Source organism: Clytia hemisphaerica, unplaced genomic scaffold (assembly GCF_902728285.1).
Source record: "Clytia hemisphaerica strain Z4C2 unplaced genomic scaffold, Clytia hemisphaerica genome assembly, whole genome shotgun sequence".
Lineage (NCBI taxonomy): Eukaryota > Metazoa > Cnidaria > Hydrozoa > Leptothecata > Clytiidae > Clytia > Clytia hemisphaerica.
In genome coordinates, this window is record NW_027103595.1 from 1,255,178 (window position 1) to 1,280,438 (window position 25,261).

The window sequence follows — 25,261 nt, forward strand, 5'->3', positions numbered from 1 at the left end:
AAATCTTGTTCATTCTCCGTGTCAAAAGTGACAAAATTACTCACACTTACAGTGACAAAAACATTAGGATCTGCTGCTATAATTGGTTGGTTTCCACTTTGACCACTTGGTCCACCATTTTTGCAACCAGCAATGATTTTTCCTTTGCGCTTCTTCCCACACTGACAGGCTGCTGTGCATTTCACTCCTTCTGTCTTGCACTTACAACAAAATCTACCCTGTGATTTCTTTCCATCGCCTTTTGAACAGGTGGTGTTGCAATAACAAACCATTGGTTGTTTCTTCTTTAATTTCTTTCGATATTTATAATTTTTTCTTCTTTAATTTCTTATTGCCTAAAACTGCAATAGAAATGACACAATATAATAATAACATGATGGATATATAGACCTTTTAAACTTTGATGTCATACGCAATTAATGAACTTGAACAAGTTTCACATCTCAATAGACTGTTAATATCATTTTGCTAATCATTTAATGTCCAAAGTTATGTTTTCTTCATGTCAAGCAAATGCCTCTAAAATCTTTCAGTTGGTTTGTTTGGTATGCAGGCAAGGTAATCCATGGATATCTTTGTAATCAATGATAAAAAACTCTCGAAATTACTAATGATTATAGTTGAAGTGTTAGCCTCGCACTTCATGTAATTATTGGTCGCCAATCAGATGAAAATTGTATATGTTTTGTTCGTCAGAAAAGAGTAATAATTTTTAAAAAGCCAAGAGTCAATTTTCGTCCATCTTGTATTTTGATCTGAATTGTCCTTGTCTTGATTACTCAAAAACACGCGCGTAACATCAAGGTAAATCAGTGCGATTTTGTCTGAATAACTAAGTCAAATGAAAACAAAAACAAACCGTTCAATGTGGTGGCGGATTGCCCCTTTATGTTAAAATAAAACCTATTTAAAATAAAACCTTTAAGACGACTGATGATACTAGAACTTACAAATATATTTTCTTAGTAGAAAAAAAGGAAACATTTACAAAACTGTATATACTTTTTATAAAACTTCGCCAAATGTAATAAAATAATCTCCAAAAAAGAATGATTTAAAGTTAAATGTATATTGGGCCATTCCATTTTGTATCCATATACATGGGGTTGGACCAACCTTCATTTTTCCAAGGGGGTAAACAATTATTCTAAAATTTCCAGGTGGGTAAAAGGACTGATATTAGTTCGTCCACCCACACTTTTTAGGTATGAAAAAATTTTTCCAAGGGGTATTTTTGGAACTTTTACCCTTTTCCACAATTTTCAAGATGTTTTTTTCTTTGCCTTGAAAAGGTTCGTCCACCCTACTGTATAGTTTTTTCATGGAACAGCCCATTTCGCTCTCACAGCAGATAAAATTAGCCTGTCACTGGGGTTGGAGGACTTAACGGTTGGCCAATAGATCTATATGATAAATCCATCTTGTCATGTAAAATAATAACTCATCACCCTTTGGCTTTATTAATCAATACCAATCTTGAATCTCGTGGTTTAAATATTTACATTCAGACCTAGAAATCTTAATGACAATATTTCGAAAAGTTGAAAAACATAGAAAAATTTCTTTCAAACCTTCTATTTTCGGTTGTTTTCAGCCTAAATCAAATTCGTCCTCAATCAATCTTTAAGTTACTAGGAGTTCGTTACACGACCAAATTTTTTTGTTTCTGGTATAGCATAGTTACTGGTACACAAAGTTGTTTCAACGTTCATCTAATGTTCACAACGTCAATGTAACGTCAGATAAACATTTTGGTGCCAACTGGGCAGTTCTTCTCATGGTAAATCAACCATTAAGCTATCAGCTACAGCTCTCACCAAAGACGTTGTAATCGACATCTGAATCTTGAATTCTTTAAATTCGCCATTCTTCAATGCGGGAATGAGGTCGGAGAGGGCAGGTAACGGACAGTCTCTATATTTACTGTTTGATGATGACGTCATGATATAATGTCTGTTTTGTAAAGAAGAGAAGAAAATTTTAAAACGATTTTGGTTTCACTTCACTGAGTTGTTTAGTTTAAACAACGTTCATTGCTTAAATGTTAGTCCCCCCCCTCGTCTACCATTTTTGCGAAAATATTTTCAGTCTTATTTTGCTCTTAATAGTTCGGAGAAAGTGCCTACTTCTCAACATTGCAGTCTGTTCCTCTAAAGAATCCTGCATTGTAACACGCATGCGTAATTTGTCGTTCTTTTCAACCACATGTAGTTAATTCCCGTGATAAACAAAGGGGAATGAATCGCTAAACGGTGAAATATGTCGTATTTTATGAAATTTGTCGTTTTTTGTCTATTTTAGTAATGCAGGATTCTTTAGATAAACCCCCTCTTAAAAAAGAACGACAAATTTCACCATCACAATCCCGACCGAAAGTGACTGACTACCCCCTTCATTCCTCTTTGTGTTTGGGATGGGCTGGAGTTTTTACAAGAGACTTCATTAATTGGTTATTTGAAGTAATAGAGATGACGCGTTCTTTAGAAAAAGTAACAAAATTGTTTTATTACCAGGCACGACGGAAGCTTTTTATATCTGGTACGGCGAATGAGGAAATTTAAGCGATTTTATAGCGATTTGACCGACGAAGAGGAAAACTTCGGGTATTTTTGTGAAAATCTGGTACGGCGGCCGCCGTACCTGCCGTACCCGTTGCGTCGTGCCTGATTACAGGTTAACGACCAACCAAATCAAACGAGAGCTTGTAAAAACTCCAGCTTGTCCCTTGTGTTTTGCGTATAACAACGACTAATAGAATGTTTTGTATAAGATATCCATGCTTACTTCAGTTGTGGTCTTCCAGGGACACCTCCAGGGTAAGCGAAACCTTTCTCAAGCTGCATCAACTTATCGTTCAACATTCGCACAAACATTGGGCTGAAAATAAACAGAAAAAAGTTATTTAAGTGGAAGAGTTAAAAAAGTTATTTAAGTGGAAGAGTTAACACCAGAAAGTCGGGTTTTACTTATTCCGTCAATAGACAATATCGGCTTTCCGAATTCTCCCCGATTGATTACCCATGATGCATCGCGCAAAAAAATTCACGGACGATATTGACTTTCCTCGCAATGCATCATTGGTAATCATTCGAGGAGAATTCGGAAAGCCGATATCGTCTATTACTTACTAAGTTCTGTTCAGATCATATCTAGATGAACATCGTAGAAATTTTATTTTTCAGGGTCTTAGATTTATTTTCCGTACACCGTTGGTTGTTTTTCTTCATTTCGAGTTTGTAACAGTGCTGTTCTTATATTATATTTCATGCCCTTTTCTTGGTCAAGAAATCAAGACTGCAAGGATAAAATACATCTAGCACGTACGTGGAAGATCCTTAACATGAAATTATGCAGCTGGTCTTACTTGTTCAACTTTTCTTTGTCTTTTTTCACACTTGCTATATATTTGGTCATCGAGGCAACAGCTTTTGAGAAACTTTTGACTCCATCATCCAATGGTTTGACCACTAAAACAATAAAAATAATGATGTCAGCTCATGCGAAATCGGGTATGGGGACGTGTCATCGGAGCATTTTAAACTCCAAAAATATCTGACAGTGCCGCGATTTACTGAATTTCGAAAATTGTATCAGGGGTTGATGTAAGGTTATTTTCACCATTTTTCGGGGTGGGTTTTGGACAATATTATCAAATTTTGTGTTTGACAGGGCTTAAATTTCGACCGGAAGTAGGTTAAATACTTTAATCTCTAATCAGATTAATTTTAGCGAGATTTGATTTCGCAAGCCAAAAAAGACGCGAAAACTTTCAAGTTTTATTTTCACGAACCAGACATTTCAAATTTTTCGCGGATCGCAGCAATCTCTTACAATTTCACCAGTTTTATTTTCGCGTAGGCAAAAAGAATTAAATCTTGTGGAAGATAGACCGATTAAAATAGACCTTTTCATAAATTACGTCATGAACATACTTGTCTCGTATTCAAACGCATTACCATGGTGATTATATCTCCTTAGAGTTTAAATGATTATTTTAATAGAAAGTACTAGCCGGTACCCGGCGTCGCACGCCGGTTTAGCTGTTTGCTGAACGCATTTAAAGTCCTTTGAGATGTTGGGAAGGTGGCTTAAACACGATGCAATCAAAATTAAAGGGAAGAATTCTCTTCAAAGTTTGACTCTATCCCTCCCGGGTGACGTATCTTTTAACCATATTTTGAAAAAGATTTTTGTGATTACACTTATACCGTCAACCAGCGACAATTACACCATACCGGCGACCAGCGACGTCCGAGACGGCTCTGCAATTAGATTTTTTTTCTCGCTTCGCTCGCGTTATATTTGCCGTAGTTCTTGTTGTTTAGGAAAACTTTGATGTTAAGATAAGTGGAGTGAAATAATAGACATGACACGCGATTCGTCGAAGAAAGGCAGCCCGGGGGGTACTTAGGCAAGAGAAGGGTATGGGTATGGGTATGTGCCGGCCTCAAGGGTGCCTTTTTTGAAACATGGCAGTTTTTGAAAAATCGGAAAATCAAACTTCAATCCCACTAAGAAATGGAAAAATAGGAAAATTTCAATTTTTTGCCCCCAGAAAGATAGAAATTTGGTCAAATTAGTTCAAAAAAGTGAATTAAAATTCACACAATTTCCCTTGTTTCTTCTCCTCTTTATTTGGCTAAGGGTCCGAGGGGCAGGGCCGAAAGTCAGCTCGCAACCATAGTCCCCCCCGGAAGGCAGCTAGGACACGCAGACAAAAAAGCGTGATGGCGCGCTTTTTACAAAATAACTTCGTCATAACTTCAATAACTTTTCAAATTCAACAATGACTGATAGGCTTGGTGCCCATGGGCCCTGTAATGTCAACCTGATCCACTATTTACAGCAAAATAATTATCGACATACATGTTTAAAGGTCCCTTTTTACGAAGAAAGAATTCTAGTTTTTACCGCCTTTTGAATGTATTTTTAATGTTGCTGTTGTTCTAACAAACTTGTCTTGTGATTCTTGTGTTTTATTTTATATTTGTTCTTTTCTTTAACAAATTCTGTTTAAAAGATTTCTTTTGTTTTGAAAAGAATTCGAATGTCTCAAATCAAATAAGGTCGTTAATTACATTCGAAAATATAAGACAAAAGAAAAGAAAGAAAAAAAGAGAAAAAGTCTAATCTATCAATCAAAACAAAGTCTTTATAAAACGGCGCGAATCTGATTTAACACATTTGTGGAGCAAGAAGCAAAAGTCATCTTTTAAAAGAACAAAACATTACTTGCGAAAACGAAAGTGACACACAAAAAACAAACCAACAAAAAACAAACCAACAAAAAACAAACTGACATACAGACTACGGCTATTAATATATAGATAGTTTTAATAAAATCCGCTGTGAGTTAATCACCATATGGCAATAATTTTAAAACGAGGCAAGTAATGTTCGTAACGTAATTTTTGAAACGGTCTATTAGACTTACATTCTGAAATCTTTGCTTCTCCTAATCCGCCATCTTTCTTCATTGTCGATTTCAATGATGTTACACCTCGGTTGAGGGCGTCAACATAACGTTGCATGGTGAATGGTATAAGAGGATTGTCAGCCAGTTTCAACAGATATAGCAATCCAACTCTGGCGACAGTCAAATGGACTTTGTAATCTTTGTCAACGAAATGTTCCATCCAGAAAATGGTATCATGGAAAGTGTGGTATTGTGGGTAATAAGAAGTGTTATAGATTTGGTCCTGAAAGTAAAATGGAGTTTCGAAAAGTTTAAGCTTTCTAATTTTATTTTAGTGATTAAAATGTTACGGCTGGACCAGCGATTTTGAAAGTTCGCGTGATGTTCTTTCATGGACAAGTATCTTTTATGGTTGAAAAGTGTGATTCTGGGTGATAAAAAGTGTTGTAGATTTGGTCCAGATAATAAGATAAAATTTTTACAGAAATTAAGTTTGCAAAGTCTTTAGAATATATAAGTGTTTGCGGATACACATTTGCATGTAGTCTTTTAGAAATTTCAGGATTTTCAGGCTGTCATTAAAAGAGTTCGAATAATCTCCCATGCATTAAATTTCTATGATTTTCCATCTTAACTAGAGTTTTTAAGTCCGTTTTACTTTATCCCTACTGACTGAAAGGTTCTCACCGGGTCAACGAGACAGGGGTGTGGCGTAGGATATGACTAAACTTTCTCACTCTCGGAGATGCCTTCATATTATCACTTTAACAACAGGAAACGACCAACACTCTGGGTGGGTACAAAAGAAGCTAAGGCTGTTGTGTGTTATCTATGCATTGGGCTATTCCAGAAAAAAATTGTAACCCCTATTTTGGGAAGCTCTTTTTTGGGAAAAGTGACTCTTTGGATTTTTTAAGAACCCCCTTGGATTTTTTTTCTCATTTTCCAGACCACCCTAGACGCCACATCTCCTCAACTTAGGGGTGTGAACTATTTCTGGAATATTCCATTTCAACACATCTTCCATGGCGGTATGCCGTGAAAAAAAACAACGGAATGATCCCGGAAATGCGCCAAAGTGTTTCCCGGGAATGAGAAAATTCAACCCTTCTACGGTAAAGATAAAAAACAACATCTTACCAAATCACTCTGTCGGTAGCTCATATCAATCGATGGAATGCCCGTAAATTTATAGAAAGCGAAATAATCACTGCCAGCACCCAGCGAATAAATCTTGTGTGTTTTATTATAGTCCGTGTCTTTATAGTGAATCATGCAACGATCGAACACAGTCTCATCACGGTATGGGTCGCTAACTTTCTTGTGAACGTCGAACATAAGATCGTGGAGTAGCGGGCTGGCGGCAGTTAGAAGAGAATTGTTCCCTAAAAAGACGGAGAGATTTCTACTCGTTTTTTATAAGAACAAACTCTATAAGGACATAAGGCTACGAGGGCAAAAATGAACAAGTTAATAATAATTTAAGGCTTCCCGGAAATACCCAATTTCTTAGGAAAAGGGACAAAAATATTTAAAAAATGGCGAAAATAAGAACATGTCCAGAAGATTTATAGGCTTAAAACTCAAAAAGTTAAGAACATTTGAAGGTTTAAAATTTTTTGATGTTCTTATAAAAAAACGTGTAAGCGTACCTGCTACAGCGGAGTCGATGTTAATGTAAGCGATCGCTTTGTCTTTCAATTGGCTGTAATATTCTTCCACGTGTTCTACTGAACCAATCAAACCTGATTCCTCACCATCCCAACCGCAAAGCATTATGGATCGACGTGGTCGCCAACCTGAAGTAGAGGGTTATGGGATTGAATGAAACTGAAAAACGGGATTCGCAAGAAGGAAAATAATTGAGTCAATAAAACACGTAAGTAAGCTATTCCTGGTGGGAAAATACCCTGTCATTTCAGCCCCACTGGGAAATTGAGTTTGATTTATTCCCCATTCGAAGTTCCATGTTTAAAAATTGCACTCAAAAACCATCCCCACTGGATCTTTATAACTTTAGAACAATAGAATTTCTATTCCCATTGGGATTTCAATAGGAATTTTCATCCCCACTGAGGAAAAAAGTTCCACCGGGGCTGTGAGACAGAGGTGTCTTTTTTTCAAAATATGAAAGTATTTTTGTGTCTTTGAGAATGTCTCATCGTATAATTATTGAAAACGAAAGTAAATCTTTTCAGGATGACGGATTCCTCTAGTCTACTTCACTGGACTAGTTGAAAACATCAGAATGTTAAGTTCAATCAGAGCAGTAGCAAAGCGTAATGGGTAATCAGGACCACTGCGCACTAATGACGACTTACTATTGGTCCAAAGTTTTGAAAAGTTTTGAAGATTTTTGCGTCTAGTCAACAGAAAACCGTTATGGAGGCGCAATCAGTCCTAATTACCCATGATCCATTTCGACTTTGAAATGGTCTATGATTATACCTGTCTTATGTTTTTCACCAAGAGCACGTGCTATCTCCATCATAACTGTTGTTCCGCTTGTTGCGTCCACTGCACCGTTCACCCACGCATCAACATGGTTACCTAGCATGACGTAACGGTCTAAAGTACAAAACGAAAAAAAATTACATTAAAAGGGATATTTATTGATATTTGTGAGAACAAATTTCTGAGATGCACTGCTTTGAAATCCTTTTACTTTTACTTTAATTTTTGCAGATTTCTGATACTTTTTAAAAAGACTTTGTTAATTTCGCCTAGCGAAATCGTATTACGATAAGCATTCTTGGCGATATCGGAAAAAATTAGAAAACAAAAGTACACTATACGGTGGACTATACAAGTTACACGCTCGTATAACCACGGACGATTGATTTTTTTTTTATTTTTTTTTATAAGCATATTGATAGACGGTGATATACCTTTCGGTAATTAGTTCTTACAAAGTAAACAAGGGATGGCGCACAATATGAGCATATTTATTTTTTACAAGCATATACTTTAAAAGAGTTTTTAAAAATTAAACAAGAATTGTTCTTAAATTGGTCTTATTTTATTCAGTGAAAATTGTTTTTTTCAAGAAAGTCTTCCAAAGGAATTTTCCGGGACTTATATCATATTAGTGAGTTTATGCATTTTACCTTTTTGGAGGCGGCGGCATGATTGAAACGATTTAGAATGACCCGCAGTTTTGACCCGCAAAATCAAACACGGTCTTCCTAAGTCAGTCAGGACTAAGACAAATCAATTAACTAAACGTCTCCATCGTAGCACTTACATAAAGTCGCTACTTCGATTAAGGTGGACTTTCAAAGGATAAAGGGTGGGGTGGGGGTCTGTAACAGGATCAATAGCGTAGACAAAATTTGTGTAGGAGAGCAGATTTTTATGACACATTAATTATCTTTTTATATTTATGAATAGATAATTACAGTGTCACAAAAATCTGCTCTCCTACACAAATTTTGCACCCCTCCTGTCTACGCCACTGCAGGAGGGTGTAAAAAAATAATCAACTTGTCTACCTGGTTCGTATTTTCCTTTCATGAACCCGCAGACATTTCGTATATCAGTGATTTTGTTCTCGTTGTTGACCACTAGATCCACTGTCCTGGAAAGATAAACAAAAATTGGATTGGGAAGCTTTTAAAGTCTGTTCACGATAAGTGTGCACTCTTTTTTCTTTTACCTATAACTTTTGAAGGAATTCTTCAATCTTTATAAATGTTGTATCGTTGGAGAGATATTTGTTAGTGGAACAATTTGAAATAAAAAAGTCTTTAAAAAAATTCTAACAACGAAGATGAAAATAAAGAAGAAAAAAATGAAGATCTTTTAGAAAAGTGCTATAACTTTCATTTTCACTGGAGAGATTCTTTGATCTTAGGAGGTCATCACTGTGAAGAAATTTCACTGAAATATTTATTCAATATAAAGTTATGATACAAAGTTAATAAGTGATTGACCCCAAAAAACAGCAGAAAACAGGGTTTTTAGACGTCAATCAGCTTATAACTTTGTTTGATATCTTTTGACTGAATGATTATTTTTTTAAATTTTTTTCACAGTGATGACGTTCGATGATCAAGGATTCACTTAAGGAAAAATGATAGTTATAGCACTTTTCTACAAGATCTTCATTTTTTTTCTTCTTCATTTTCATCTTCATTTTTAGAATTTTTTTAAAGACTTTTTGATTTTAAATTGTTCCACTCAGAAATATCTCTCCAACGATACCAAATTTATAAAGGTTGAAGAATTCCTTCAAAAGTTACAGGTAAAAGAAAAAAGAGTGCACACTTATCGTGAATAGACTTTAATCTTTTGTTCCTTGGGCTTAAATCAGACCATATCATCCCCTTTACTAGCTTTAAGAGCTTTGCCGTGCGTAAGCAACACTTAGACTATAGGAAGTCGATAATCACGTGTTCTTTCAGATTTATTTATGCAAATTTTTGTGAAGAAGCGAACAAACTTCTTTTCTATAATGCTGGGAGTCAATCAAATCAAGGGCTACATACATTGTGTTAGCCAGTATATTGGTGAGTGCTGGCAATTATTGGAAAGTGCTCAGAATATATTGAAAAAGTGTTTATAATATATTGCCAGCTCTATTTGCAATACTCCAACATCATAGGGAGAATCTTAGACGATGCTATCGTCCGGTAGAAGAGGGTCAATAAACGCTTCAGGGCGGTTTACGGGGCAAAAAGTGGCGGTAGATTACTCCACCCCGGCCGGGCTAAACATATTTTTCAAATTTGTTCCACCTCCTAAACTATTTCCTTTTTTAGGGATCTTGTGTAGACGATAGGATCGTCCGGGGGATAGTTTACAGAAAGAAAATCGTATCATTGGTCCGGGAACAATGTTGTTTGCCAATATAATGTGTAGTATAAACTTACTTAAACCTGCATACTTCTATATATACATAGTTTTCCTGTTCTTAATATTTTTGCCATCGAAGCCTTAAGGCCGGTTTCCACTTGCGCGCACTGCGATCGCACTTTTTCGAGCAAAGCATCCACGATATTGGTCAAAAGAAAAATGAAACAATCCTATTGCTGCGATCTGATGTAACGGTTGAATTCTTCTTTTTTTTGAGCGTGCGCTAATGACGTAATTTTTTTCCAAGCAAAAAGGCTTGAAGCCAAAAGGTGCGATCGCAGCACGCGCAAGTGGAGACCGGCCTTTATATTCATATATAGTTTGTTCTTACATTTCTAGGTTTTCTCAGTGCAAAAAGTTCTCGATGATATTTCAGAGCTGCTTAAGATGATACAGTTTGATCTTATAAAAAATAGAGTATTGCCTGATGTGATGTGGCTTTAACAGGCATACATGTCTTTTAATAAGCAAGTGTCTGCCCCTACATCAGGCTCGCATTATACTTAGCACTCAATTGTTCTTAAACAATAGAACCATTGTTTAGGTACCAAAAACTGAGCCTGCATATGCTTGTTATGCATATAAATATTATGCTTATAGAGAAAAAAACATGTATATCTCGAAAAATTCAATATCAAAAACCTGGAATCTAAAATACCGCAAAATTTATATTTATCGGGCCCGGCTGAGGCTTCAGCAAAATAGACTTTTTTTCTCCAATTCATTGGCGAATTCATGGCGAATTCTATCTCATTTAGGTCCTTTAGCCTCTCCACTTATAATTTATATGGTTGTTCCGCCGGGCCTGATTTTACACACCCGGGGCCTTACGGCCGTCGAGTACTCACTTACAATGAGGAATTTTCCAAAGGACCATAACGATAAGTTGTATTGAGATAACCAACCCAATGATCGTCTGTTACTTCAGCACCACCAAGATATCTAAAAATTGAAAATGGTCCAGTAAATGTCAAATCAAATACCGTAAGTTGGTCTAATGTCGACATCCCTCTTTTAATTTCGACACCCTTCTTTAGAGATGGGAATAATATGAAGGTCGGAATCGCTGATGAGAAACTTTCTTTTTTGCTTAGCGATCAGTGATCCCGACCTTCCTATTATTCCTATCTCTAAAGAAGGGTGTTAAAATTAGAAGAGGGATGTCGACATTAGACCAACTTACGGTAATTCACATTCACAATCACAGATCTATAAAGACACCCCTTTCTCACAGACCCACTGGGAACCCTTCCCACTGGAAAAATTGGCCAAAATATCGTCCCCAGTGGAAAATTATATTCTAATTTTTGTCCCCGCTAAAAATAATCAGATAAACCAATCTTCACTGCAAATTATCGTGCACTTTTTTCCATCCCCACTGAATTTTTCTGGCTCGAAAACAATGGAATTCAAATCTCCGGTCATAAGCAAGCATGGAAATATCAATCCCCATCGAGTTTTGTACCGCTATTTTACCCCCATTTAGGTGAAAAAATCCCACCGGGTCTGTGAGAAGGGGGTGTATAAATCCCGAAGGGCTAAATGGCGTGCTTTGGCTATGAAGTGTGATGTGGTTAGGTAGGAAATCCTACCGAGGTCACGTGACATCATAATAGAATTTCAGCGCTTGACCAATCAGAAGCTTCGCAAAATAATTTTTGAAATATTCACTTTTTTTTGCTCGGAAAACGAATCACTCCATCTAGCCCTTCAGGCTTTACAGAATTGTGTGGTCACAATATCTTTTACCGTCGCTTTGGGTAAGATTCTATGCCGGACTAAGATTTCACTCACTTTTTCGGAATCTTTCCGTTGTTTGCTTGGTAGAACCGGCAGAAAAACTGTAAAAGGGTTTCTTCAGATGTACGGGATATCGCTTGTGTCGAACAAAAAAGCGGCTAATTTCCCGAAGTTCATTTTTCAAACAGCCAGGATTTCAGTCTTTTACCGCTGAAAAGTGGAAGTGAAATCTTAAGCCGGGAGATGGATACTCTTGTCTCCCGAATAGACGGGAGGGAGAGGTCCGAATAAGCAGGGGGTAGGAAAATTTTCTATATTCTAATAAGCGGAGGGGGGGGGTTGGAATAAGAGGGTGGGGTAATTTGAAGACAGAATTTTTTTAAGCTGATATCAATTTCAACAACAAAAAAGAAATTTTAACAAATAAACACGTAAAATAATAATTTTAACAAGTTTAAGGTCTATCTACACTGTAATAAAATATTGAATTATTCGAATTTAAATAGCGGGGGGGGGGGGGTCTTAATAAGAGCGGGGGGATGGATTGTTTTCTCTTAATCAGCGGGGGAGGACACGTCTATTCGGGAGACAAGAGTATGGATTCTTACCAAACGAGGTGTGTATAAACCTTTAATATAGATTGATTTTATAGAGGCAACGAGGTTGAACGAACACTTACTCCAGCAATTTTTCAGCGTCTGATGCAGCGATTGGTTGAGCAGGGATTTTCGAAATTCCTTTGACTTCTAATACGTCATCAGGACGGTAAGCCCAACCTAAGGTAATGATGGACAAAATTTGTGGTAAAAAGCTCTCCGTACACCACAAGCGATTATGTGAAGCTCAAACCTTAAGTGTTTTGAGCACTCTGGTGACAACAGCAGTCTATGTTCGCTTACCCGAGCTGCACTGATGAGTCCTAACAAGAACAAAAAACGTGTCTGCGGATAGATGTGGTAAAGAGCTCAAAAACTTTGGAAAGTTGATACGATTCGGAACAACGCAAAATCGAGGGCGGTAAAAGTACTGATTTTCCGTAGTCCTCCAGGCAATCAGGAGCCCACCGACTCCGTTGCAGAAAAACATAAAGATAGGTAATTCAATTACTTTTGGCTGGATATCCACCCGACATCGGATCGCCCTCAGGGACGCCCTCCCCACCAATGATCGAACCACGTTGGACGCCATCGTCTGATAGCCAACGCCCGTCAGGGAATTTCTCACTCAACACGGGAGCATATTGTCGGGGATCACCGTAAATTAAAATCCCAGCAGCTTTGTATTTTTCCGCCATCCGGACCTAAAAAATTTGAATTTCAATAATTGTATTATATTTCTTAGTATTTTAAACACTGACCTTTATATAATATCCCTGGACCAAGCTATATCCACCATCTTTGATCGAAATTTTTTTTGAATTGGTACCCGTAAAGAAGTCACTGAAATGTTAAAAATTAACGTCTAACGGCGCTACATCACCAAAAGTCTTCGAGGGAGGGAAAGTAGATCTAGCGCTCTCGATGCATTTACACCGTTATTGAGTAATGCCACCGCAGGGTACCACTTTTCAAAAAACTCCGATCAAAGATTTTGCTTGGCCGGTATTGAGAAACTTGGTCCAGGGTATATAAAAGTTAGTGATTATAAATCACTTACAAGATAGAGTAAAGGTTTGAAACATCTGTCATTGGAGAAACGAAAAGACTATATTTATTTTATACTTGGCATTTTAATTCATTTTAATTTAGTATGAACTAGACGGTTCCCGTCGTCGCAAACGCCGGTTAACGGTTTTGCTTCCACATCAAAAGCCTTTAAAATACTACAATGTGGGTTAATTCCTGACATCGTTTTGGCTTAAAATGCCGGATACAATAATAAAAATTATACTTCTAAACTTTCTACATTAGTCAAAATTCTGTGTAAGCCTCGATGATATGTCTTTTTAAGATAACGGAAGTTTGTGTTCAATGAAATGCCATAGTGACCCTGTCAAAATTATCGAGGGTACCCGTCGTTGCAGACGCCCAAAGGTGTCTGAGGTGTTGAGAGGGTTGCTTCTAGGAAAGAAAAAGCCTTAGTTGTGAAGGAGAGGCTCGCGCTTTGCGATTGAGCACTGAAGGTTTTCCCGTTTGTTGGCTTCACATGCGGACAGCTTAAGACCGGTTCATATGCAATGCAACCAACATTGAAACCTTTTTAAATAATGTTAGACGAAGTTTAATCATCAAACAACAATGTTGGATTTTGTTGCGTGTGTTGATATAAAATAATTCGAAATCGTGCAACAAAAATGCCACACCTTTTTATTTGAAACTTTGTGACGTCGCAGTACTTTTTCATGAAATTGACGTCAGAACTTTTTTCGTTTACAAATAGCAGTGTAGAGTCTTCTCTAATCCGAGTTTTCTACGCTTGTCAAACTTAGCGCGAGACTTTTTGTATCAAAGGTGGATAGGTTTTCCAGCCGCGGCGTTCAAATTTTAGAAACCTTAACATATGTTACTGGGCTAGCGTTACAGACATTTTTCATAAACTCGTTTAGTATAGTAAGATTATTACGAAACACTTCCTACCCACGGAGATATAGAAAAAAAGTTAAGGGGAATTTATAAAGTGGAACGTAAAAAACCTTTGCAATATCTTCTGACATTACATCAAGGACCCAACAGCTGATTGGTTGTAAGTGACGTAAAATCAATTAATTCATGATATGCACCACTGCAATGACTTTACGAAATTATGCAATTTTTCTGTGACATTGCAATGTTGCATATCATGCTTTAAGTATCAGTTAAGGGATGTGTCTAGGGACATAAATTTCTAGTTTTTTCGATCACCGTAAATTTCGTATCAACTTCCGAACTCCAAACTAGCAGCTTCCCTGACTCAAAAACGAAGAAAATATTTCCATACATACGTCAAACAATATGACTACCATAACATAGCCAACTGACACATCAGTCCAATAAAGAATAAAATAAAGGTCCGAGAAAAATCATCAAGCCAAGATATTAAACTAAAGATCAAATTTTGGATTAAAAACAGCTATATTTTTCGTACCAGTATACTTTAGTATCATAAACATCATCCAGGCAATCATTGCCTGTTATAAATGTTTTTAAGTCAAAAATGTTCATATTTTGCTATTTTGGTAATCTTTCTTGATGAATTTTCTCGGACTTACTTTTATTGATCATAATATAGTGTTAAATGAACGTAAAATGAACGTTTAACCAACGTTGCTTTTTCAACAAAATTTGCTTACCTTCCCTCCACGACCTCCCATACCATATTTAGTCAAAACAATACAATCAGTGACGTTGATTTTCAGTTCAATCAACTTTTGGTAATCTTGATCGCGGCCAAAATTTGCGTACACTAAATTCTTGCCCTGAAAGATGAAAAAAAGATTTTTTGACCAACACAATGACGAATACAGTTACTTGACAATATGCCAAATAGGCTATTCCAGAAAAAATTTATATCCGCTATGTTGAAGAGGTTTTTTTGGGGAAAGGTTTTTAGTTTTCTCTCACATACGACTGGGCTGCCACAGTCCACCTTAGATTTTTTGTCCGAAATTCAATCCCAATCTGACTCCGACTGGATTTTCTACCTCATTTTACTGACCACCCTAGGTTTGGGTATTATATTACCCTGGTAGGTTCCTTCATTGAGTAAGCGAGGTAAGGAGGGAGTGTCGTTGGATCATTGAAACTCGATGGTGATAATCTTACCCTTGCAGCTCCTTTCATTGAATAAGCGAGGAAAGATGGGGGAGTGCCGTTGGATCATTGAAACTCAATGGTTATAATCTTACCCTTGCAACTCCATTCATAGAGTAAGCGAGGAAAGGAGAGAGTGCCGTTGGATCATTGAAACTCAATGACTATAAACTTACCCTTGCAACTCATTTCATGGAGCAAGCGAGCAAAGGAGAGAGTGCCGTTGGATCATTGAAACTCAATGGTTATAATCTTACCCTTGCAGCTCCATTCATAGAGTAAGCGAGAAAAGGAGGGAGTGCCGTTGGATCATTGAAACTCAATGGTTATAATCTTACCCTTGCAGCTCCTTTCATTGAATAAGCGAGCAAACGAGAGAGTGCCGTTGGATCATTGAAACTCAATGGTTATAATCTTACCCTTGCAGCTCCTTTCATAGAGTAAGCGAGGAAAGGAGAGAGTGCCGTTGGATCATTGAGACTCAATGGTTATAATCTTACCCTTGCAGTTCCTTTCATGGAGCAAGCGAGGAAAGGAGGGAGTGCCGTTGGATGATTGAAACTCAATGGTTATAATCTTACCCTTGCAACTCCTTTCATGGAGTAAGCGAGCAAAGGAGAGAGTGCCGTTGGATCATTGAAACTCAATGGTTATAATCTTACCCTTGCAGCTCCATTCATAGAGTAAGCGAGCAAAGGAGAGAGTGCCGTTGGATCATTGAAACTCAATGGTTATAATCTTACCCTTGCAGCTCCATTCATAGAGTAAGCGAGAAAAGGAGGGAGTGCCGTTGGATCATTGAAACTCAATGGTTATAATCTTACCCTTGCAGCTCCATTCATAGAGTAAGCGAGCAAAGGAGAGAGTGCCGTTGGATCATTGAAACTCAATGGTTATAATCTTACCCTTGCAGCTCCATTCATAGAGTAAGCGAGAAAAGGAGGGAGTGCCGTTGGATCATTGAAACTCAATGGTTATAATCTTACCCTTGCAGCTCCATTCATAGAGTAAGCGAGAAAAGGAGGGAGTGTTGTTGGATCATTGAAACTCAATGGTTATAATTTTACCCTTGCAGCTCCATTCATGGGGCAAGCGAGCAAAGGAGAGAGTGTCGTTGGATCATTGAAACTCAATGGTTATAATGTTACCCTTGCAGCTCCTTTCATTGAATAAGCGAGGAAAGATGGGGGAGTTCCGTTGGATCATTGAAACTCAATGGCTATAAACTTACCCTTGCAACTCCTTTCATTGAATAAGCGAGGAAAGGAGAGAGTGTCGTTGGATCATTGAAACTCAATGGTTATAATTTTACCCTTGCAGCTCCATTCATGGAGTAAGCGAGAAAAGGAGGGAGTGCCGTTGGATCATTGAAACTCAATGGTTATGATCTTACCCTTGCAGCTCCATTCATAGAGTAAGCGAGGAAAGGAGGGAGTGCCGTTGGATCATTGAAACTCAATGGTTATGATCTTACCCTTGCAGCTCCATTCATAGAGTAAGCGAGGAAAGGAGGGAGTGCCGTTGGATCATCTTCTTCCTCTGCATCTGTATAAATCTTCTCCGAATCACGTGACTTGAAAACGTCGTCATTGTTCTCTATGACATATGAGAAATATCAATATCATAAGTAAGTTGTTTGTTAACAACAAAAAGTGCTCTACAGAAGGAGCATTATTAGTAAAAATTCAAAACTTTATTTTTGTAGAACTCTGAGTTTCATATGAGAAATAGTGTGTTTAATAAATTCAGTAATCAAACATTTTTCAAAATTACTGATTTTTTTATGGTTTCCTTTTTTTAATTCAAAATTTTAAAGTGGCATGATAAATAACTCGTAGCTAGAGTATTTGCACCATTAGAAAGCTAATTTTTATTCTGCCTCAAACCCCTAAGTGGTAAAAAGCTCAAGCCATTCTTTTAAGACTTTATATTTTGACCAGTTCTATAGCATGTACCTTATGTAAATTTTCACAGGAATAAATTTTCGCGGAACAAATTTTTCGCGGTTTTTGGCAAATCCGCGAAACTAAATTCCGCGAAACACGAATATTCTCAGGATGAAAAAAAAACACCTCTAAAATTGGTCTCTCTAGGGCAAAGTAGGCCATATTGCGAATAAAAAATCCTCTCAACCGCGAATTAAATTTCGCGAAAACTTTAAAGTTAACAAATGTAGTTGGAAAGACAAAATTAGCTGACATAGATTTTTTCGACGTTCGTAACTAAACAAACAAGACTGAAACTTACCATCCTTGATATAAACACGATTAGGATCATCCTTTTTGGAATAAGCTAAAATTGTTGTATAGTTATGAAAGGATGGTTCAAAACCATAACTCTTGAATCGATCATACATCTCTTGGGTGTTGGCGAACGTGCGTGGTGTGGAAGCAACATGCGGCTTGGCTGCGAAATAACTGGAAAGAGAAAAATAGGCGTAGTATAACTATTTACCGTATTTTAAGAGGGGCGTTTATTCGAGGGTCAAAATTAGTTTGAATACTGAAAGAATACAATAGGTTTATAGTACAATTTTAAACACATACTTAAGTTTTCCTCGGTATGATTCTCCTTCACAGCTACTTGTTTCAAATAAACGCCCCTCCTACATTTTAAAAGAAGGGGGCGTTTATTTGAAGTAATACGATATTTATATATACCAGGTAAAAGTGACGTCCCAATTAGATTGCGTTTTTTGGTGGTAAGAAGGTACAAAAAGCGAAAGAGTTTCTTTATCGCCCAACCCCCCATCACCCCCAAAACTTTTGATCCCTCTCACTTCAAATGGCTCACGGGCCCTTGAAGAATAAAACATCGTGCTAAATATTTCATTTCAGATTTAGTGTTTAAGTAGATGATACTATCGTCCGTTAAATAAAAGTTAATACCTTAAAGTGTAAGCGAGTTTACTCTTGTCTCCAGAATAGACGGGGGGGGGGGTACCGAATAAGCAGGGGGGTAGGAAAATTTTCTAAATTCTAATAAGCGGGGTGGATTGAATAAGAGGGGGGGGGGGTGGGTAATTTGAAGACATAATTTTTTTTAACTGATATCAATTTCAACAACAAAAGTGAAACTTTAACAAATGAACCAATACTATAAAAAAAGGGAAATTTTAACAAGTTTAAGGTCTATCTACACTGTAATAAAAAATTTAATTAATCAAATTTAATTAGCGGGGGGGGGGGGTCTTAATAAGAGCGGGGGGATGGATTTTTTTGCTCTTAAAAATTAGCGGGGGGGGGGACGTCTATTCGGGAGACAAGAGTATAGAACTTAAAGGGCAGTACACGGAAAAAGTAACAGTGGAATTTGACCGAACACTGCTACGACATCTCCAATACTGCTGTCTAAATACATCGCCCCAGACTTTTTTTGTGAAAATTTTAAGATAAAGATTTAAGGTTTAACAACAAAAAGGTCGAAATAAAACTGCATACCGCATGTTAGCCTTTAACTCGTCCGTCTTCATAATATCCACAATGCTTTGGTGCAATTCATCCAATTCTTTATCCGTCATGCCTTGCGCGCCACTTTTCCCGCCATTTTTATTATCACTACTATCACATCCAGTGGACCGTGAAAAGTAACCAATCACAAACGAGAGAATTGCTATGACAACGCAACCGACAACGGCATAAATAAGTTTTCGTCGCTCCATGTTTTTACGTTCAGCGTTAACTTCTGGGTCTTCGGCAACCAGTCCGGTTTGCGATTTTGAATCTTCTATAAATCAAGAAAAGTTAGAGTAAATCACTTAAAATTGACTCTCTTTAATTGACCAACTAATAATTCGATACGTTCCATTATTCATAATTGAAAGTCACTGTCAAAAAGAAACTCTCATAAACGTAGGTCTACTATTTGATCCACTCCCTTATTCGATAAAAATAAAATTCCTTTTCACAATCCAAATGAAGCCACTTATTTCCTATCTAGAACACCAACGTGTGGTTTTTACACGAACGCCGGATTGAAAGTACGCTAGATTTCAAAAGATGCAGTCCTCAAAAACAAAGGATCGGCTAGATACAATCCTTCGTGATGATTGCGGCGCGTTTTAGGTGCGTTCTTGCCTGAGAAAGGTTAGAGATTCTACTCTAACCCTTCGGACTTTAAACTCAATGGAGAAGACATTGCATTACCTACAAGTCCTATATTTTACCTAAGTTTCCTTGAAGAATTTAAAAGATCAGCTGTAGAAATTGGCGCCTTTAGCAAGACTCTATCCATGATATGCACCATTGCAATGTCTTCCACGGAACCCAACAGTTGATTGAAAGTGACGTATTAACTGATTTTACGTCACTTACAACCAATCAGCTGTTGGGTCACAGATCTGTAAAGCCCGAAGGGCTAGATATGCAACTTTAAGCTTTTTCCAGCAAAAAAAAGTGAAGCAAAATATTGAATTTTTAAATTTCGTGCCCGCGGATAGGATCTAGCATTTTAATTGTTTTTGGAGCGCGAGATTAAAAAAAGTAGGCGGCAAACGATATTTCACATCTCTCAAACCGGTGAAATTGCATATTTTAGTCACGTGATTTTGGTAGGAAATCCTTCCAAACCTAGGCTTCCCTTCGGGCTTTACAGATCTGTGTGTTGGGTCCGTGATATAATGTCAGAAGACATTGCAATGGTGCATATCATGAATTGATCGTGCGAAAACATAAGAGTTCCACAATTAAATGACTATACGTTAATCACGCGATCACGCAATCACGCGATCACGCAACCACGCGATTACGCTGACAGCCTTAATAGAAAGAAATTACGACCACGCTCAATCTTCCTTCTACCACTCTTCTAACGTAAATTTTACACATAATTCAAAAAATCAAATTTCCTTTAAAACGATAGTATGTCATTAACAACACAACCGAACCAACACTATACAAAGCGACGGAGACGGTAAGCGTCTGATTTGACTTGATCCTGGATGACTGAGGAAGACGTAAAACAAACATTTTTATCGTCCTCAAATTTGGCGGATTAAAAAATACGGGTTTTTTCAAATTCCTTCCTTCAGTTACTTCGCCGCCCTCGAAATGCAAATACATAAACTCGCTATCAGCCAGAGACTACAGAGTGTTTAGAGAGAGAGTTTAGTATCCTGAGATTGTCTTAAAGCCGTAAAAACCCAAAATATTTAATTCTTTCCTTCCGTTTACAAACAAAAAAATGTTGTCTTTCTAAACAAATTCATCAGTGTATAGAATTTCAGAGCATGATTATTGATCATAAAATCATAGTTTCCCCCTTTGTAAAATTTTGGAATTTGATGGGGAGAAAAAAGAGGGGGAAAACCATAAATTTTGGAAATTTTGATTGGGGAACTTCACTGATCTCAAGGTAATCTCGTAGAAGACCTGTTTAAGCAATAAAGTCAGCAAACCTTACCTGAACCAAACTAATTTTTCAATAAAAATTAATTTTCAAGCAGTTTCAAGGCTATATTTTCAGGCTTTCCAAAACTTAAAACTTGATTTAAGGCATTTTTATGCTCCATATAGGGGAACCGCGAAATTGTCAAATATCTGGGGGAAAGCAAAAAAGAGGAGGGAACCGAAAATTTCTAATTTGGATTTTTAGTAGGGGGAACCAACCCAGGAGGCCACTTTGCATAAACCTCTACAAAAAGTTTCATAAACCCCATTCTACTGAAACAAAGCAAATGCAGCTCCGAAACAAACTGGAACCCAGTCCCTTAGTTAACTTTTTTCTGATTCTGAGAGCGCTCACGAAAGAATTGTATCATTTCAATTGGTAAAATCAAAAAGTGGTCCAAGTAGCCTGGGTACGAGATTGGCTCCAACATTGATAGGGTTTTCCTAAAATCTGTTAATGGCATTGTATTCCTTTTCCTTTTTTCGCGAGGTTTAGTTTCGCAAATCAGCCAAAATTCCGTTTAAAATGGCCCTGAAAATGCAAATTTTAGTCACAGAAAGCAAATTCACATGGAAGTTTAGTTAAAAATTTGATCTTAAAAATTTCGCGTGGATTTAATTTCACGACTCACGCATTTCACACAATCTCACGTGGTTTCACGAGTTCTATTTTCGCAAAAAGGCAAAAGTTAAAGTTGCTTATCTTTGACTCTTCTAGAAATAATGTGAATAAATATCAGCCCAAAAAACACTAGCTAGATCACTTATGGATTTTAAATAAAAAAAATAATGCCCTTCGATGTACTTTTACCCAGTGGAGTGAAAAGCACAGCAGGATCCGAATCCGTGTCCGAATCGAAAGTCAAAAGCCCCAGGAAAAATAACCCTCGCAACCCCAAACCTTTTTTAATTACCTTGTAAAATGTTCCGAGAGAAGAGGAAGAGATAAGAGAGAAGCGGACCCTCCAATATCATCGGACCGGGCCCTATCCCAGGATAGTTTCCTACCCCTAGATAGGGAAATCACAGCGCATACCAGACAATTGTACTCTGTGCTCGCGACACATCAGAGCCGTGCTGTATCGATGATGATACTTGCGTTGTACGGGAGAACTTTGCGTTCCCGCAGGTACTGGACATATGAGTACCATCACCACACCACATTCAATGTCCGGCATATCTCCCCATACTCTTGCATCAGAGCGATGGTACCCTATTCCCCTCACATGGTATAGGTTGACCCGGGCCAAGGTACATTCACTTGCCAAGTGAATCGCAGCACCGAGTGGGAATCCAACTCCAGCACGGAAGTCAAGAACGATGACCACTACACTACTGCGCCCTGTTTCGAAATGTTTCGAACCTGAATCTAAATAAACTAAAAACAGTATAACTGAAATCAGAGTTCAAGAATATCTAACTGCTATCACACAACTAAGAATGGCTTTTTCAATTTCACTGTTCGTTTTTTTTTTGCAAATCACAAGACTTTTGCGACACTTACATTCAAATCCAAATTGTTGCTGAAAGTTTACAACTATCAGTTATTATCAGTACTTTATATATGCGCTAACACCTCATTCAAGTCAGAAAAATAATGCTGACAAAAGATTACCTTTACTAGTTATCTTTTTATAATAAGAACAAACGTTATAAGAACAAAAGGATTCCATGGCCAAAAAATTAAGAACAAGTTAAGAACATTTTAAGGCTTTGCAGACTCTTAAAGACCCGATTTCTAAAGGAAAATGGACAAAAATACTCTGAAAATGATGAAAATAAGAACATGCTAAGAATATTTTTAGGTTTAAAATCAAAAAATTAAGAATATCCCAAGGCTTCAAAAAATCTGGATGTTCTTATAAAAAAACGTGTATTATCAAACAAAATGAGACAAAAGACCTTGAAAAGTGAAAGAATAACAAAAAGTTCGGAAATTAAGGAAACCAGAGACCCTTTGAAAGTTGAGAAGGCCAAGCATTTTAAGTTTTACTATGACTATGCAAATATGTTAAATATTTATTTTGTTTCAATGAAAAGGATCGGAAAACCAAGGTCCCTCAATAAGATATAGCTTCGAGTCGAATCTTCGATGTAGGATACACCCCTTCTCAGAAACCCTGTCGGACCCCTTCCCACTTGAAGAATTGGCTAAAATATCGTCCCCGGTAGAAAATTATCATTTTTTGTTCCCACTGAAATTAATCAAATAAACCAATCCTCACACTGAAAAATCCTATGATATTTTTCCCATCCCAACTTAATCTTCCTTCCGACTTTAAAACAAAAGAGTTGAAATCACAGCCATAAAAAATATGGGAATGACAATCCCCATCAAATTTTAGTCAGCTATTTTTATCCCCACTGGCTGAAAAAATCCTACCGGGTCTGTAAGAAAGGGGTGTTAAGAAAAACGTCACCTTTACCCTATCCGCAGCAACAAATCCTGGATTGGAAGTATTTAAATATAATTTATGAAAGTAAAAATAAAATAAAACGCTTGAAATTAAGGTCCCGGATATCTAGGCTACGGTGTATTTAACTGCAGTGAAGTGTTTTTAACTCGGACCTCTATAACTCGAATATCTCCTTAATTTTTATGGTCCCTTCAGTTAACAATGCCTTATGAACCTTACTCCATATCTCGAAATTTCCTTAACTTAAACAAATTTGCGTTCCCCTTGCTTGTTCGAGTTTTATAGAGACTCGATTGTATAATTTATGAAAGGAAAAAAAGAAAATAATTCACATGAAATTAAGGCTCCATCTCTACTGACATCTCCTCCCAAGAAAATATGATAAAGAAAAAGAATAACCTTTAGCTGTGTGAACACTCTCTGAGTCTCCTTGTTGCAGTTCAAGGTAGTCTTTATTCGACGCCATTTCGCAATCCAGGCCAGGCTAAATCGTGGAAAACCCAGCCTGGTTGAGATTTGATAAATTACAGTTGAATCTCGCTAATTTGAACTCGAACGGGGATATTATTTTTCTCCTCTAACTCTAAACCATAGTAACTTCCCACACCCTAAACTCCCGACTCCCATACCCACAGAAGAAAAGACACAGTGTTTTCTTTATAATTTGGTGGACGGGTCTTTGCAAGCACTGAGGATACTCTGGACAGCGGATAAAATACAAGAAGTTTATTCGTTGAGTACTGTATAATAAATTCTTGGCTCGAGTGTCATTGTTGTAAATTTGAACGTGGTAATATTTCGTAGAAAGTAGTGATTGCGAACCGGCCGGATGCGCCACAAACCCCTTCGTGAGAGGAAAATACATATTCCTCGTCCCAATGCACGGTCGCGTCCTCGAGGGTTAAGGCACTACTCTTGAGTCTCTCGCAAATACGATCTCTCATTAAATCGTTCATAATTACCGTCTCTCGTTAATTCGTTTGTAATCACGTATATTTCATCAGTTCTTTCGATGGGAATATATGATAACATCGACCAATGTTAGGATATCGTATCATATCGTTTCGTCTTTCGAGTTCGGAATGCTCGGATTCTTCTCTTGCATGTGTTGTCAGTGGTTGTTCGTTATCGAGTTTTTATCGTGTATCTGATTTGTCCGGGTGCTCTTTTAGTCGGCTATAGAATCGGAAGTGTTTTTCTGGATACATATCCCGTTTCGTTGCCTCCGGTCATCGTCGATGCATCACATGAAAATAAAATATAAGATTTATGTAAGTAAGGTTAACGTCCAGAGCCCTCGACCCGAGATGTTGTTTTGAAAAAGGGCTACCATTTTTAAACCCATACATGTCTCATCTGAGCATGCGTACTCGAACCCATGTCTCTCGGACGCCCGTCCGCCCATTCACGATCACGCCCTGACGCCCTACTATTTGAGTGTGAGATCGCGGAGAAACTAATTTTCGCTCTATCTTCGACTGCGCGAAAATACGCGTTCGGATAACAGAGAGATTCGAATTATAGAGATTATTCTAAGAGGGTTTCTCCTTGACGGGGAGTTCGAATTATAGAAAGATTCAAATAATGGAAGTTCGAATAAGCGAGAGTCTGCTGCAACATGCTTCCAAAGGGATGATCGGTTTGAGATATCCCAGGTAGCACACAGCATTCGTTTTTTTTATGTTCACAACGTCCATATAGCGTTAAATGAAAGTTGAA

General features: G+C 37.5%; 1 protein-coding gene across 1 annotated transcript; it reads right to left on the reverse strand.

Annotated features, from left to right (window-relative positions):
- Positions 1 to 1,405: 1,405 nt before the first annotated feature.
- LOC136801644 (N-acetylated-alpha-linked acidic dipeptidase 2-like) lies at positions 1,406 to 24,022 on the reverse strand. The gene is made up of 16 exons (XM_067058286.1): positions 23,942 to 24,022; positions 19,179 to 19,464; positions 17,986 to 18,155; positions 17,213 to 17,334; positions 15,279 to 15,404; positions 13,118 to 13,310; positions 12,690 to 12,786; positions 11,123 to 11,212; positions 8,908 to 8,993; positions 7,865 to 7,984; positions 7,069 to 7,215; positions 6,557 to 6,801; positions 5,435 to 5,699; positions 3,365 to 3,467; positions 2,785 to 2,877; positions 1,406 to 1,953 (listed from the first exon to the last, which is right to left on the reverse strand). The coding sequence occupies exons 1-16, from the start codon at positions 24,006 to 24,008 to the stop codon at positions 1,776 to 1,778; spliced, it is 2,388 nt and encodes a 795-aa protein (XP_066914387.1). The 5' UTR covers positions 24,009 to 24,022; the 3' UTR covers positions 1,406 to 1,775.
- Between the last annotated feature and the right edge of the window lie 1,239 nt (positions 24,023 to 25,261).